This window comes from Tripterygium wilfordii, chromosome 23 (assembly GCF_013401445.1).
Source record: "Tripterygium wilfordii isolate XIE 37 chromosome 23, ASM1340144v1, whole genome shotgun sequence".
NCBI classification, from domain to species: domain Eukaryota; kingdom Viridiplantae; phylum Streptophyta; class Magnoliopsida; order Celastrales; family Celastraceae; genus Tripterygium; species Tripterygium wilfordii.
Window position 1 is genome coordinate 4,287,286 of NC_052254.1, and position 16,998 is coordinate 4,304,283.

Below are 16,998 nucleotides of genomic sequence, written 5' to 3' on the forward strand. Positions count from 1 at the left end.
CATTGTTACCACTCTGGATACTCTAAAGAACCTGCATCGTGGTTATTGTACTTTGTATGATAAAGGCCAAAGCAAAAACACAAATGGGCCGCAAAGAAAGAAATGGATCCAGAAAAGTTTACTATATCGGACTAGAGGGCCCAAGACTGATCCAGCCCAAAATGTCGTACTCCCGCGCTGGCAGTCTGGCACATGCTATGAAAATTGAAAAAGGCCCTCTTGCATCGCTTCATCTCCCGAAAATTATGGTTAGAGTTTCTCCCAGAGAGGCAGTGAGCGTAGCTCTTATCAAACTTCGCCTCCATTAACCAGCGAACACTCGCTACTGCACTGACAGGTCTCAATCATGGCTATTCTCTTCTTCTTCTTCGATGCTTTTATTTTATGGAAAAAAAGCAACTGAAGTGTTCTGTTTTCTTTGCTGTAGACGGAGAAGGCATTTCTGAAGCAGCCTAAAGTTTCCTTGAGGTAATCGAAGAACGAAAATTGAATTGTTCTACTGTACAATTATTTAGTTCCTACCGCGTTTTGATTCGTTGCTCCGTGTTTACCTTGTTTATTGGAAACATTGATGCAGTTCAAAGAATACCGCCATGCTTCCGTGTGAAGGAAGGTGATCATGTTATCATTGGCCAGTGCAGGTAAGAATTTGTATTCTCTTTTCTGCTTAAATGTACGTAATTTCATCATTTCTAGTTTTGGCGCTGGCTGTTCATAACTCTGTAATTTCCTCTTGTTCTTTTGAAACACAATTGATAGGCCATTATCGAAGACAGTTAGATTCAATGTGTTGAAGGTGATTCCTGCTGGATCCTCTGTTGGGATCATAATCTGTTTTTGATTAATATATGTAGAGCCCGATGTTGAGAACCAAGAATTGTGCAACTTCTTGGAAATGTTGAGTAATGTTGTGTTCTTTGCTCACTTTTAAAATTGAGTGGCAAATGGCAATGTTGGATCTTTGATGGCTAGAGAAACCCTTTTCCAATATGTAATGAATTGATCAAAAGTAAAAGAAAATATGGGTTCTTTCTTTTAGCATTTTTTTTAAGCACATGGGAAGGGGATGGAGATACCGGAACTCAAAACTTCTATGAGATATTACACACAAGTCCAAATAATATAATGAAAAACCTTCAAAAGTAACTGAGATATCATTATAATGTAAATGAATTAAACCTTCTGATTATAAACATTCGCAAAACACAGAATATCAAATTGTTAAATTCAAATCGTCAGATGGTATTAATAGATAACAAACAAATACAAATTATAAATAGACTTTTGGGCATGGGGATTTTGGTAAATGCATGTAATTTAAACACATAAATAATACCCAACAAACAGATTTTCAACCATGATTTTTAAGTTTTTACAAAAAAATCAGGAAATTAACGGCTCTCCTCATTCTCTATAAACAAACATCATCTCCTGCTATCTCAAACATATTCCCCAGAATCTACTTCAAAAATTAAGGAGTGATTAATGAAAGGAATAATAGAATGAAAGGAATCAAAGAATATTAAACCATAGGGAGACCTCAATAAATGTTATCTGAGTTTTGCTGTAGTACCTTTGGGGTTTTCTGGAACCGCTCCACCAAGCTACAAGAAGCGGAGCCGCCCCACCAAACACAGTGATGATCCGATTAGTCAACAACATAGTTCTTAGCCTCTAGAAGCCTTGTTTCTAATTATTTAAGACAAAAGGCTTTGGGCAGCTACAAGACACCAGTAGGAAATGTTGGAAAATGATGGTCAACTATATTTTGACCATTATTAAATGAAAGCTCAATAATAATTATTGAATGAAATTTATGGGCAATTGATCCTTGTTATAAGGACAATAAACTGGAGTAATTAGTGTGACCAAATCATTTATTGGTTGAATGTAAAAAGACTCCAAAGTGACCATGATGAGCATGATGGACATAGTGCAATAAGTGTGTGTATGGGAATCCCACATTGGAAAAATACCATGTGGATGTGTTGTTTATAAGTCCAAGTGTTGTAGTAAAACTTTGGGCCCAAGGGCACCCAAGCTTTTGTAGGAGTGAGAGGCTCCACATTATGAACTTGGACTAAAACACGCGCCCGCCGAGCCGAGCCCTTCGCAGACTTAGCCCGGTCGGTCGGGCGTGACGAGACGAGACGAGACGAGCGTGTGGGCCAAGCCCTTCGCAGACTTAGCCCAATAATTTCTTACATTTTTGCACTTTGTTATAAGCCCATAAGAGAGGCTCCACATTATGAACTTGGACTAAAACACGCGCCCGCCGAGCTGAGCCCTTCGCAGACTTAGCCCGGTCGGTCGGGCGTGACGAGACGAGACGAGACGAGCGTGTGGGCCAAGCCCTTCGCAGACTTAGCCCAATAATTTCTTACATTTTTGCACTTTGTTATAAGCCCATAAGAGAGGCCCAAATGCATTGAATATGGACTGTTCAAGCCCAGCCCATGACTGGCATCTTACCTAGTCAACCAGAGCAGTTGCAACAGCCCAAGACTGGCATCTTACCTGGTCAACCAGAGCAGTTGCAACAGCCCAAGATATGGGCTGGTGGTTGCAACCTTGCTTGGTCAAATTGCCAACCCGAAAATCAGTGATTTCTCACTGATTTTTCTGGGTTGTTGTTGCTAAGCCTCCTATATAAGGAGAGCCTTGGCAGCAGCTTCAAAAAAGAGAAAATCTTCGTCTTCTTCTTCTGTCATTCTGCTGCTCTTCAGTCTCGTTTTCCTTGTCTTCAATCTGTTTGAGAGTGCAATTCTAAATTGGTTCGTCTAAGTCCATTAGTATTGAAGTGCTGCTTACTAGTGGTTTGCGGAGCGTTGTATCTTGGGAAGAGTCTGTCCGGAGAGCTTGGCACCAGTGGCTGGACATTTCTCTTTAAGGAGATTCGCGAAAGGCGTACCTCGCTCTCACTATTCCTATCAACTGTTTACGATTTTTGGTATTTTAATTTAAGCATCAATTATTGAGTTCATATATGCTGATGTTACTGTTTCTGATTAATGTTACTGTTTTATTTCTGTAGCTTGTTCACTGTTCATGCAATATAAATATTAATTGGTTTATTGCATGTTATATTCCAACAGGAAATTATTAGGTAGTTGCAAGCTTCGCCACTATTTGATAGGAAATCCAAAGAGGGAAGAGATCCCAAACAACACAAAACATTTGTTTTTCTCATAAAAAATTTCAGTCACAGATTGTAGCTTGAATTCCAACCAGAATTAGCGATGGTTTAACGACATAATTTGTTTTCGTCAATAAATTAGGGATGGAATTAAAAATTCTGCCAGCAAATCTAGTGACGGAAGTTGATTTCCGTCGCTACATTAATGACGAAAATAAATTTTCATCGCAAAATTAATTTCATTTGCAATGGAATAAAATATTACATGGCTAATGTAATTCAAATAGAAATGGAAAATTTTGATATTTTAATATTATATAGATGAGTTGACAAAATTCTCCAAGATTATATAATTGCTGGGAATATTATGGACATTTCAAAACAAAAAAGCAAGTAGCATTATTCTGCCGAGCGAGCCAGGCTGGCCCGTATTGGGACTGTCTGACAAGTCAGGCCTAATAAGCCTAAAATCCCAACCCAACCCGTGACGGAATACTAGATTGGCCGTTCTGGGCTAAAAGGCCTCTGACGCTTTTGACATCTCTAAATGCAAATATGATCGACACTTGATAGCCATTAGAATATACTAACAAATATGATAAAACGAAGTAACAAGACACATTGACAAAGATAGGTAAAAGGCCAGTTGACGTGCAGTCTTATTTACTGTAATTAAGTCATTTAACCAACATGGTAGGTTGACAAAGTCAATAGTGTGAACAAGCAATCCATTAGCTGCTAAACAGAAGAAGACCAAGAAAAAAAATGCTTGGCTTGTCATTTTTCAACATCTATATTAATCCACAATATTAATATCTGAGACTATTTCTTACATGACTTCATAAGTCAATAACTGCAATTTTCCATGAATGATTTGGCTGAAGCAAAAGTTGGTGTTACGTTTCTAAGAAGGCACTCCAATTTTTTTTCTACCGTGATAATTGGTTTTCTTTTATATTGGACCCAGTTTTTATAAGACCCAGATGTGTTATCAACTACGTTATCTAGACATTGACAACCTATATGAGTTATTTTTATAGAGCTTTGGAACGTTTGTAACAAAATTTCAATTATTACTCACTAATTTTTAAACTTTTGATTTTTAGTGTCATTTTTTCGTACTTTCAAAGTTATAATTAATAAATAACTAAAAAAATACGAGACCCCTACTTGCCTTTGCCCACCTTAACATAAAATCATACGTCTGCACCAAATAAGAAATGGGCAAACTACGATAAGTGTGAAAGCAACTAGATAAAGATTGAGAAAAGACTAGCACTTTGAACCCAAAGAAAAGTCATTTTAATTGATACGGCATGTTGACAAAGCCATTAGATGCTAAAAGCAGGAAGACCAAGACAAAAATGCATGACTTGCAAAGAAGACATTTGAGCCGAAAATCCCAACCCAACCCGTGATGGAATACTAGGCTGGGCTATTCTGGGCTAATAGGCCTCTGACGCCTTTGACACCTCTAAATACAAATATGATTGACAATTGATAGCCATTAGAATGTACTAACAAATATGATAAAACGAAGTAACACGACACATTGACAAAGGTAGGTAAAAGACCAGTTGACGTGTAGTCTTATTTACTGCAATCAAAAGAAGACCAAGAAAAAAATGCTTGGCTTGTAATTTTTCAACATCTATATTAATTCACAACATTAATATCTGAGACTATTTCTTATATGACTTCATAAGTCAAGAACTGTAATTTTCCATGAATGATTTGGATGAAGCAGAAGTTGGTGTTACGTTTCTAAGAAGGCACTCCAAATTTTCTTCTACCGTGATAATTGGTTTTCTTTTATATGGGGCCCAGTTTTTATAAGACTCAGTTGTGTTATCAACCACGTTATCCAGACATTGATAACCTGTATATGAGTTATTTTTATAGAGCTTTTGGAACGTTTGTAACAAAATTTCAATTATTACTCACTAATTTTTAAACTTTTGATTTTTATTGTCATTTTTTCGTACTTTCAAAGGTATAATTAATAAATAACTAAAAAAAATACGAGACCCCTACTTGCCTTTGTTCACGTTAACATAAAATCATACGTCCGCATCAAATAAAAAATGGACAAATTGCTATAAGTGTGAAAGCAACTAGGAGCTACTTATGCTTTAACGCACCGTTGACACTAAAAGATATTTTGCTATGAACATTGTATATGTTAAATTATAACTCAACCCAATTTTAAACTAAATACATATTAAGTGATGGAAGTTTATTTTGCCATGATGATTATTTTGTAGCCAATGATTTTTTTTCTTCATAATTACATTCTCCGCAATTATTTGTATCAACAATTGTGACTAAGTCAAATTTGTGGAATACTTACAACAAATCTAGAGAATACAAATATGAGTGACAACCATTAGAATGTCCAATAAATAATATGACAAACCAAATAACACGACACATTGACAAAGATTGAGAAAAGATTAGTACTTTGAATCCAAAGAAAAGTCATTTTAATCGATACGGCATGTTGACAAAGCCATTAGATGCTAAACAAAGGAATACCAAGACGAAAATGCATGGCTTGCAAATAAGACATTTGCGCCTTTCATCATCTATATTTATCCATAGCATTGATGGAGCAATTAATTTTCAATATCTATCTCTTTGATTCATGACTTTGTAAGTCAAGAAATGCATTTGTGAGGTGAAGAAATTTTTGTCATAAATCAAAACTCTAAAAACTGCCAATAATCACTTTAATTGTAAGCCATTAGATGCTAAACAAAGGGAGACCAAGAAACAAATGCATGGCTTCTTCTTTGAGCAATTAATTTTCAATACCTATCTCTTTCATTAATGACTTTGTAAAAAGCCATTAGATGCTAAATAAAGGGAGACCAAGAAAAAAAATGCATGGCTTCTTCTTTGGGCAATTAATTTTCAATACCTATCTCTTTCATTTATGACTTTGTAAGTCAAGAAATACATTTGTAAGGTCAAGAAATTTTTGTCATAAATCAAAACTCTAAAAACTGACCAATAATCACTTTAATTGTAAGCTTAATTTGGTATGTAAATGCATCTTAGCAACATTCTCATTCCACACAAGTCGACTTGCATATTGACATCTATTATATGTATGTAATTTTCAAAGAAACGTATATATAAAAACCAAGAAACAAAAGAAAAATATTTTCGAAGAATAATAACTTCAAATTAAAATAAATAAAGAGAAAATATTTGCAAATCCCAAACTGTACGTTTGAGAATTTTAAGGTCGTTATGAATATGAAGTGTCACACTCAAACCTAGTGTGGAAAATTGAGTAAAGTCATATGAGAGGGGACATGTATTTATTAAAATTTTGTAACCCAGTGTCGCAGATTAATTTTAAAAGAGTCACAATTTAAGATATTTTGCTTTGGATACCAAATATGTTGATTAATATAAATTTGAATATGTAACCCCCATTTGACCCCCAATTACGTGGTAGATGTTAAGTGAGCCCTACATGTTTGTTTGTAATCAATGACAATTTCACATGCCACATATATTTACATTCCCCACAATTATTTATACCAATAATAATTGTGACCAACTTAAATTTATATATGGAATACATACATCAAATATGGATCATGCAAATATGATTCATGGTCATTAGAATGTCCAACAAATAATATGACAAAACGGAGCACCACAGCATGACACATTGACAAAGATTGGAAAAAGACGGGGACTTTGAACACAAAGGAGAGTCTCACTCCCATATCCAGACTAGACCAACTAATGTGTATTCTTATTTATTGCAATCAAGTCATTGTAACCAACACGGCACATTGACAAAGTCTATGGTGTGCAAAACGAAGTCATTAGCTGCTAAACAAATGAAGACCAATAAGAAAATGGATGGCTTGTAAGAAGATACATGAGCCTTTCCGCATCTATATTTACCCACATAATTGATGGAGCAATTAAGTTCCATTATATTGTGATGGAAACAGTCAAAATCTAGCATGTTCATGACCTTATAAGTCAAGAACTACATATGTGTTCAAGAAATTTGGGTTAAATATATTTGAAAATGATAATTAGATCAAATTAAAATTTTTAATTTAATTTTAATCAATTAAATCCCTTACTTTTCTATTTTTCTATTCAGTTCCTTCTTAACTTCTTTATTTTAAGTATAAAATATCTAAATTATTTTTTACTTAATTTGGTTAAATTCCAAAAAATAGGGTTTATTAGATGAAAAGTTTTACTAATTTCAACATTTATCCTACGACAAAACTTTAATACAAAAATCAACCAAAATAAGAACCCCTAAATGAATAATAACATTGATTATTGCAATAATTATTTATTAAATAAAAAGTTTAATCATAAAGACGGATAATAGTAATTCTAACTAAAATATTAAGAAAAATTAAAAATCAGCCAAAATAAAATAAAATAAATTTTAAAAGCAATTAATTTTTTTTTGGACACAAGTCAAAGTCATGGTCTTCTTAAATTAAAATAATGAATAATAATTAGAATGCAGCACATTTTATCAGTATAAATGAATGGATCAGCTTGTGTAGTTGATCAACACACAAAGAAATGGGACCAAAGTGGATATGTATTATGGTAATCATGTGGGTATCAATAGATGATGGGTGGTGCCATGGGTGTTGGGAGCAGGAGAGGCTTGCGCTCTTACAACTCAAACCTATATTCAATCAACTAAACTGGTTGGAGGGTGAGGAGACTTCAGACTGTTGTAAGTGGGAAAGGGTTGAGTGTAGTCCTGCCACAGGGCGAGTGATTACACTCTCCCTTTATGGAGGTAGAGGATTAGGATTGGACTTACCGGTGTTGTATATCAATGCCTCTCTGTTTCTCCCGTTTGAAGAATTGGAAAAACTATACTTATGGTCCAATAACATAGTTGGTTGCATTGAGAATGAAGGTCCTGAAATGCGTATTTTTTGAAATTAATTTGATTTAATTTTAATCTATTATTTGTTTTAATTATTTTGGAATTGGCTATGCAGTTTTTGTCTTTTAAAAGCACTTTTGTGGCTAACTACTTGCTTGCAGGATTTCAAATATTGTCATCAAGGTTGAGAAATCTGGAGTTGCTTGGCTTGAGCAATAACGAGTTCAATAATAGCATACTATCATCTCTTCATGGTCTTTCTTCCTTAAGATTTTTATATCTGGAAAACAATCAATTGAAGGGAACAATTCATAGCCATGGTCCGTATTCAATAGGTTTCCATTAATCGAAAAGCATACAATTGTGGAGGCTTCTGGTTTTGGTTTAACAATTTCTAGATTGAAAAGTGCTTCACTTTCTTGACAGAATTGGACGGTCTGAACAACTTGGAGGAGTTAGATATGAGCGGGAATAAGATTGAAGGCTTTAGATCTCTTCAAGGTATAAATTGAGAACGACTACTGAATATATATTATGCTTTTCGTTGGAAAACGAATTAGTCAAATGATTTCTTCGTCTATGATTTTTTTGTAATTTACTTTCCATCCATGGGTGCTGGAGAAGCAGTTTTGCTGAATAATCTGCGCATCCTTATTAATATGTAAATTAACTGCCTAACGTTCTAATTAATGTTAAAGGGTTAATTTGATAGTTTTACATTTTCTCTTTCTTTGCAGGCAAACCAATTTTGGACAAGTTGAAAGTTCTTAATCTGGATTACAATCAATTGAAGGGAACAATTCATAGCCATGGTCCGTATTCAATAGGTTTCCATTAATCGAAAGGCATACAATTGTGGAGGCTTCTGGTTTTGGTTTAACTATTTCTAGATTGCAAAATGCTTCACTTTCTTGACAGAATTCGACGGTCTGAACAACTTGGAGGAGTTACATATGTGGGGGAATAAGATTGAAGGCTTTAGATCTCTTCAAGGTATAAATTGAGAACGGCTACTGAATATACATTATGCTTTTCGTTGAGAAAACGAATTAGTCAAATGATTTCTTCGTCTATGATTTTTTTGAAATATACCTTCCATCCATGGGTGCTGGAGAAGCAGTCTTACAGAATAATATGCGCATCCTAATTAATATGTAAATAAATTGCCTAACATTCTAATTAATGTTACTAAAGGTTAATTTGATAGTTTTACATTTTCTCTTTCTTTGCAGGCAAAAGAAGTTTGAACAAGTTGAAAGTTCTTGATCTGAGTTACAATGAATTGAAGGGAACAATTGATAGCCTTGGTCGGTATTCAATATTAATCAAAAAGCATAAGACTCTGGAGGCTTCTGGTTTTGGTTTAACCATTTCTAGATTGAAAAGTGATTCACTTTCTTGACAGAATTCGACGGTTTGAACAACTTGGAGGAGTTATATATGAGCGGGAATAAGATTGAAGGCTTTAGATCTCTTCAAGGTATAAATTGAAAATGGTGACTGAATATTGCACTTTTCCTAAAGAAAGCCAATCAGACGCATGATTTCTTCATCTATGAATTTCTGTATATACTTTCCATGCGTGGGTGCTGAATAATCTGGACATCCTAATTTGAGTCAATCTCTAATTAATATGTTAATAAATTACCTAACATTCTAATTAATATGTTAAATGTTAATTTGATAGTTTTAAATTTTCTCTTTCTATGCGGGCAAACCAACTTTGAACAAGTTAAAAGTTCTGGATCTAGGAAGCCAACAGATCAATACAAGCATTCAGATGCAATCATTAGGGTCAATCCCAAACCTCAGGACACTAGATCTTTCATATAACTACTTCAATGGAACAACAACTACTCAAGGTATGTAAGCAAATCTTTGGTTACCTATATATTCTGTAATTAATTAAAGATTGATATGTTTAATAAATTGGTGCTCTACCTACATGTGTATGCATAGAGTTGGGCAATTTGAGCGCGCTGGAAGAATTGTGGCTGGATGGTTCTACTCTACGCACAGACTTTCTCCAAAGCATTGGATCATTGACTTCTCTCAACGTTTTAAGTTTGGAAAGTTGTGGACTCAAGGGAATCCTGCCGAATGAAGGTTTGTTTCTTTTATATATCAATTTCACATTTTTCTCCCTCAATTAATTCATCTTATTTCTTCTCCCACAAGTAACATTTACAATGTTCAAATTTTTAATATAAGAAGCGAATGAATTCTTTAATCTGCAGGCTGGTGCGAATTGAAGAACTTGCAAGGCCTTGATCTCTATTCAAATGAACTTGAAGGGACACTCCCACCATGTTTAGGAAACTTGTCATCTCTTCGATATATGGATATCTCTTCCAATCAATTCAATGGAAATCTTGCCTCCACTCCCATACCCAATCTCATTTCTCTTGAATTCCTCAATCTTAGACGTAATCACATTGAAGTCCCGATGTCATTAAAGCCATTGGCAAATCTCTCAAATCTTACGGATTTCTCTGCTGATAACATTGTTCTAGATCTTGATAGCCAATTCTGGACTCCAAGATTTCAACTAAAGACATTGATCTTTGGTAGCTCTCTATTCAATAAATCAAAACCACATCTTCCCAATTTCCTCTATTATCAAAATGATTTGGAGGGGATTTATCTATCCGGTTGTGAGTTTGGAGGTGTGTTCCCAAATTGATTGCTTGAGAATAACACATTATTAGAAGGAATTTATTTGAGTGGTAACTACTTTACGGGCCCATTGTTATTGCCATCACATTCCAATCTAAATCTCTCTTGGATAGATATATCTGACAACCAGGTACAAGGTCAAATTCCTACAAATGTAGGTTTAATTTTTCCAAATGTGGGGTACTTAGATATGTCTGGAAATTTTTTCCACGGAGAGATCCCTGCTAGCTTGGGTGAGATGGAGTCATTAACATATTTGGACTTATCAAACAATCATCTGTCTGGCTCTATACCAACTTCCTTCAGCCAGTTACAACATCTCAGTTATGTCTATTTAAATAATAACAGATTGCGAGGTCGATTAGCACACAATTTTCTTATCAACTCCTCTATTGTGGTGGTAGACCTTAGAGATAACAGCTTCAGCGGCATCATTCCAAGTTGGATCGGCAATCTCTCAAGTTTGGGTGTTCTTCTTTTGCGAGCGAACGAGTTCCATGGTGAGATTCCAATTACCTTATGCAATCTAACCCAATTAAGCTTCTTGGATCTTTCCTCGAATAATTTATCAGGTCATCTACCTCCCTGTTTGAGTCATTTGAATTTTGAAGCTAGAGAAAACAACACCTTGGTACATCATTTTCCATCCCAGTGGGACGAAGTTGTGGAGTTTATGGTAAAGAGTAGCTCGCTTAATTACTCGGGAATGATCCTCAATTACATGTTCGGAATTGATCTATCTTGCAACAATTTCTCCGGTGAAATCCCACTTGAGTTTGGAAACTTAAGCAATATCAAATCTCTGAATCTATCACACAACAATCTGACGGGTCAAATCCCCATAACATTCGCAAACTTGAAGCAGATTGAGAGTTTGGATCTTTCATACAACTACTTGATTGGTCTAGTCCCTCCTCAGCTTACAGAGTTGAACTCTATAGAAGTTTTCAGCGTGGCACACAACAACTTGTCAGGTCCACTTCCAGACAGGAAAGGCCAGTTTATAACCTTTGACGAAAGTTGTTATGAGGGAAACCCTTTTCTCTGTGGACTTCCATTGACTAAAAGTTGCAAAGAGATTGTTTCTGCATTACCATCTCCAAATGCCTTTCTTGGAGAGGATGTAGATGATGGTTTCATGGATAACAATGTTTTCTATGTGAGTTTTGTGGTGTCTTATATTATGGTACTATTGGGAATAGCGGCAGTTCTATACATAAATCCGTATTGGCGACGAGCATGGTTTTATCGAATTGAAGAGTGCATCACCGCTTGCTATTATTTCATGGAGGACAATTTCTGGAGTGTGTAGCTTTTTCCTGTTGATGGTGGTGGTCAAGCCTCCCTATTAGCCTTTTGGTGTTCCAACTCTGATTTTGGATCAATCAATCTGTATGAAACTTTGTCTACTGAATATTTTGGATCAATCAATCTGTAACAAATGGTTGATAAATTGTTTGCTTGACAAAAATGAATGCTGTAATAGTTTTTGATATTTTCTTATGTTTTTGCATGGGCTCTGTTACGTTTTTCTGAAAAAACAGAACAGAAGGCAGTTGTCGTCTTTGAAATTTGATGATATGTTCAATTTAGTCATCCAAATTTAGGGTTTTTGGGGTTGGAACAGGATTTAAAGCCTGTCTGTCTTTATGGATACTTAAATTCACAAATCTTTAAAAACTTGTTATTTGTGCTATAGAGACTGTCACATAATCACCTAAATTTTTTGTACAGTAATCAAGCAAGTGTATAGATTTTGATAATTATAGTTTGGAATGGACACTGTTGATTCAAAAAAGATACTTCAAAATTAACATGATATACATATTTATCTTCTTCTGTCATTCATTCAAATCCAATGATTGTTCTTTGAATCTCAAAATGAACAACAAATCTCATCCATTTGATTATTCCTCAACTAGTATAGATATATGCAAAAGTGAAAATTTGTTAAAAGAACAAAAGAATCCCTGAACTGTAATAAATTAAACCATCCATCTTTTGTTCTTTTTCTATTTTTTCTACTTTTGTATATATTTTGTAAACTCCATCTCCATCTTGGCTGCCTATGGTGATTTTTGCTTCATCAACTCTTTGTCTCATCGCTTGGAATGTCTTTAGAGTTTAGACTGTGTAATGTTGTTGTATGGTGTCAATGTCCAATCCCTTTAGCTTCACCACTGACTCAACATGACCCTTCAATGTGTGAAGCTCCCTTAGCCTACAAAAACTCAAGCATTAGTTGCTTTCAGTTTCATTGATACTGAATAGCAATATTGAAGTTCTGGCTTGCTCAAGGATTAGTTGTAGTATTCTACCTGGCTACTTCGGCGCGTCTTTTGGCCTGGTCAGCAAGCTCAGACAACTCACTATGGCTGGTTTTGTCGTTAAACAAGGTTTCTGGTGGGTGGAGGCCATGAATTGTGCGCTGAACCAAGGCCCATTGAGCCTCCCTTTCTCCCTTTCCGTAGTCTTTCTTGGTAGTGAAGGCAGTCTATACATTCGGATCGACAAGAGCAGAAAGTCAATTGCAGTGAGCAGATGCTATGCTGAGCAAAGAAAGCTAAAAAAAATTAATTTGTTTAGAGACCTTGCTCTCGAGCAGGTTATCCCATGCCTTGCCAGTCAATGCGTAGCGAATGATGAACTTGAGAACATCAAGGGGCACGTATGTGATGATGCTGAAAACCCAGATGATTGCTGCCCATCCCCAGCCGATGCCTTGGATCCTAGCGAATCCCCAGCTTGCATACACAGCAATAACAGTAGCCACCTTTTTTTGTTTGACAAGTACTCTTAAGTTAGAATGTCAACTAAAAGGGAAGAAAATGAGACCAGTAATCGAGCATTTTTTATAAAAGAAAGCAGAACTAACCAATTGAGCTGCAATGAAGGCACCGAGGAGCAAGAGACCTGGGCGTTCGACAAAAGACCAGCTCCTTGACCTGGTAACAAAGATGAGTGCTTGACTGATGATGCTCACTTGAAGATAGAGAGCAGCTGTAAGCTCATCTGTGTTATCCTTGATTGGTCTGACACCGAATTTATCCTGTAAATATAGCCTTTAGCATGTCCGTAGTTTGAGATCTTCAATTTTATGGGCATTTAGAACGAAATGCTTACAGTGAAGAAGTCAGTGTCATGAACAAGATAGAAGAAAAGCACGGTGATGAGAGCCATGTAGGTTCCAAGGACAATGCCAGTGGCAAAGATTTCCTTGAGCTTCCATGAATCAGGAATTGGAGAAGGCTTCACTCTGTCCTTTGAGATGGTCATGATGGTACCATCATTGAGGATGGCAATGATGAGGACCATGAATGGTGAGAAATCAAACTTCCAGAGAAGAGCAACGAGCATGAATCCCAACACAATACGGATTGTGATGGAAACAGCATAGATTGTGTAGTTCTTCATCCTCTGGAAGATGGCTCTGCTTGTCAAAACAGCACTCACAATCACACTCAATCCTGGCTCTGTCAAGACAATGTCTGAAGCACCCCTAGCTGCATCAGTCGCATCTGCCACTGCAATACCGATGTCTGCCTTCTTCAGTGCTGGTGCATCATTCACACCATCTCCTGTCATACCACAAATGTGCTTCCTCTCTTGGAGCCTCTTAACGATCTCATATTTGTGCTCTACATAATGCCAAATTTGAGTTAGCATACTATGAAAAATTCTCACAAATGCAATTCCAATGCAATAATAAAGTTGATAACCAATTACCTGGGAAGACTCCGGCAAATCCATCAGCCTTCTCAATGAGCTCATCAATTGGGATGGAGGCAACAGACTCATCCTTGCTCTGACCGAGAAGTGAAGAAGATGGATACATGTTTGTGCCCATGCCAAGCCTACGACCAGTCTCTTTACCAATGGCGAGCTGATCCCCAGTGATCATCTTAACATTGACCCCTAGGCCAAGGGCTCGGCGGATAGTTTCTGCACTGTCATGCCTTGGAGGGTCAAAGAGAGGCAAGAGACCCACAAACTCCCATGGTCCTCCAGCACTGTCCTTGTTTTTATCAGGGATTGTCTGTAAATGAAGAGAGAAGATATGTCCAAATCTATTCGGTAGGACATTAACCATAACTGATAAATACACTGAAAGCAGAATCAACGAGTACTTACCTGCCGAGAAACTCCCAAAGATCGAAGGCCACGGTTGGCAAAGTTATCAATGATTTCATGAGCCTCCTTCTTTGCCTCTCCCTTGAGGTCACAAAGATCAATAATCTAGCATATGATTGACGTAGTCAGTATCCAATATTACATCCATACTATATATTACAATGTGAGGGATTGAGGAGAGTATGACACCTCTTTGGTTTTGATATAGAATGACGAGATTGTCCGGCTTTAATATATAAATCAAAGAAACCACACACCGGTATTAATAGGGGAAAGCATTACCTGCTCAGGAGCACCCTTGCTGACTCTGTGCCAGTTTCCATTGCTGTCATAATAAGTGATTGCAGTGCGCTTGTCAACAGGGTTGAAGGGAAAGAAATGAACCTCTGTGATTCCTGCTCTGGCCTACAACACTCAAAATAAAGCGAAGTTTAAACACCGACATATATCAATACCTGATATTTAGAATCAGAGAGGACTACTTGATTCGTCTCATTTGAAAGAGGCTATTCAAATGCATACCTCCTTGGGGTCTCCCAACATCCCGACAATTGAAGCATCAATGGCATCTTGGTTTTCAACCCTGGATGCCCTAGCTGCAAGCAATAGAACAGTATCCTTGTCCATGTCCTTGGGGAAAACCTGCAGGTATTAAAGGATATTAAGTCATATCACATAGCCTATCCCTGTCTTTGTTGTTTCTTTTGTTTTTTTTTTGGGTGCAAGTATTATCACTCAAGTCTCCAACCTCAATGAGGGTCTTGTCGACAGTGAGCTTGTTGAGGGTGAGAGTTCCGGTCTTGTCACTGCAGAGGACATCCATACCTGCCATTTCTTCAATGGCTGTCATCCTCTTGGTGATCGCACCTTGTTCTGACAGGCGGTGAGACCCAATAGCCATTGTCACAGACAAAACTGTGGGCATGGCAATTGGAATACCACCAATGAGAAGCACCAAAAGGTTGTCAATGCCATCTCTGTATCTCCTGTGCTGAATTGGGTACATAACAATAATCTCGATAAGCATTCCCACCCCAATCGAGCAAATGCAGAAGTTTCCAATGGCTGTCAACACCTGACCAAAATATAAGGCATAAAGCCATGAGTTATTAATAATAAAACATTCACTAATTTCAAATATAAAACAAGGTAAACAGCTCCAGGTGAGCATGTTCATTTGTTCATTAATTTAAAATATTGTGCCAAACAAAAGGTCATGTAATACCTTTTGGAAGTGGCCAACATTGTTAGTGCTGTCAACAAGGTGAGCTGCCTTGCCGAAGAAGGTGTGAACACCAGTAGCAATAACAACAGCCTCAATCTCACCTTGCTTGCAGGTGGAGCCAGAGAAAATCTCGTCTCCTGGGTTCTTTGTGACGGGGAGGGACTCACCAGTCAGCGCAGATTGATCAATCTTGAGAGGATCTCCTTCCAATAAACGAGCATCAGCAGGGACGATATCTCCCAACTTGATGCTTATCACATCTCCTGGGACCAAAATTGCTGCTTCTTGCTCGCTCCATTTTCCATCCCTCAGCACCTGAAGCACCATTCACCATTCACAAACAAAATGAGACACATTGTGGTTTGAGTGGAAGTAAAGGATAACGAATACAGATATGGGACCAAATTATCACCTTGGTTTTGGGGGCAAGACCAGCCATCAAAGCAGCCGCAGCATTTCCTGCATTGTTTTCTTCAATGAAGCTGATGGTGGAGTTAATGACGAGCAATGTGACAATACCAACAAAGTCCTGCCAGTCGGGGGGCTTCCCTCCTCCATTGGCCAAAACAATGGCCATGATAGCAGCACACTCCATGACCCATGACAGAGGATTCCACATAAAACCCAAAAACTTGAGAAATTTACTCTCCTTCTTCTCTTCAAGCTTGTTGGGTCCAAAGATTTGAAGCCTCTTGCTACCTTCATCTTCTGTCAATCCCTCCCTTGTACATTTCAACTGCTCAAAGACCTCCCCAACAGGGATTTTCTCCTGCAAACAAAAGCCCCCCAATATGAAAAAAATGTCAGTCTTACAACAATTAAACAACAAAATTCACCGTTTCAGTCAATTTAGGCATTTGGGTATTTGGTAAGCTTACAAGATCAACAGTCTCATTTTTTATCTGCTCCAAGATTTCAGCCATGGCTGAGAAT

General features: G+C 37.0%; 3 protein-coding genes across 3 annotated transcripts; 2 read left to right on the forward strand and 1 right to left on the reverse strand.

Moving 5' to 3' along the window:
• The first annotated feature begins 7,747 nt into the window (after window positions 1-7,747).
• LOC119992689 (receptor-like protein 15) lies at window positions 7,748-10,716 on the forward strand. The gene is made up of 10 exons (XM_038839483.1): window positions 7,748-8,075; window positions 8,195-8,353; window positions 8,460-8,534; window positions 8,771-8,845; window positions 8,952-9,026; window positions 9,266-9,340; window positions 9,439-9,513; window positions 9,785-9,895; window positions 9,993-10,139; window positions 10,271-10,716. Exons 1-10 carry the CDS (start codon window positions 7,748-7,750, stop codon window positions 10,714-10,716), a joined length of 1,566 nt encoding a protein of 521 aa, XP_038695411.1.
• Window positions 9,534-12,266, forward strand: LOC119993580 (receptor-like protein 13). The gene is made up of 3 exons (XM_038840766.1): window positions 9,534-9,895; window positions 9,993-10,139; window positions 10,271-12,266. The coding sequence occupies exon 3, from the start codon at window positions 10,900-10,902 to the stop codon at window positions 12,019-12,021; it is 1,122 nt and encodes a 373-aa protein (XP_038696694.1). The 5' UTR covers window positions 9,534-9,895; window positions 9,993-10,139; window positions 10,271-10,899; the 3' UTR covers window positions 12,022-12,266.
• Window positions 12,267-12,546: 280 nt separating this feature from the next.
• LOC119992443 (ATPase 8, plasma membrane-type) lies at window positions 12,547-16,988 on the reverse strand. Its single transcript, XM_038839126.1, has 13 exons — window positions 16,944-16,988; window positions 16,478-16,834; window positions 16,066-16,380; window positions 15,589-15,915; window positions 15,363-15,482; window positions 15,123-15,245; window positions 14,841-14,945; window positions 14,436-14,745; window positions 13,833-14,347; window positions 13,585-13,758; window positions 13,300-13,482; window positions 13,028-13,203; window positions 12,547-12,930 (listed from the first exon to the last, which is right to left on the reverse strand). Exons 1-13 carry the CDS (start codon window positions 16,986-16,988, stop codon window positions 12,834-12,836), a joined length of 2,847 nt encoding a protein of 948 aa, XP_038695054.1. The 3' UTR covers window positions 12,547-12,833.
• Between the last annotated feature and the right edge of the window lie 10 nt (window positions 16,989-16,998).

Excerpts from the sequence above, each read along its gene's own strand:
- LOC119992443 (XM_038839126.1), bottom strand. The coding sequence starts at position 16,988 with ATGGCTGAAATCTTGGAGCAGATAAAAAATGAGACTGTTGATCTT. Across the intron at positions 14,946-15,122 it reads GCAAGGGTGCTCCTGAGCAG|ATTATTGATCTTTGTGACCT; the intron begins GTAATGCTTTCC and ends ATCATATGCTAG. Across the intron at positions 13,759-13,832 it reads ATGACACTGACTTCTTCACT|GATAAATTCGGTGTCAGACC; the intron begins GTAAGCATTTCG and ends CTATATTTACAG.
- LOC119993580 (XM_038840766.1), top strand. The coding sequence starts at position 10,900 with ATGTCTGGAAATTTTTTCCACGGAGAGATCCCTGCTAGCTTGGGTGAG.
- LOC119992689 (XM_038839483.1), top strand. The coding sequence starts at position 7,748 with ATGTGGGTATCAATAGATGATGGGTGGTGCCATGGGTGTTGGGAGCAG. Across the intron at positions 8,535-8,770 it reads AGGCTTTAGATCTCTTCAAG|GCAAACCAATTTTGGACAAG; the intron begins GTATAAATTGAG and ends CTTTCTTTGCAG. Across the intron at positions 8,846-8,951 it reads GGGAACAATTCATAGCCATG|AATTCGACGGTCTGAACAAC; the intron begins GTCCGTATTCAA and ends CTTTCTTGACAG.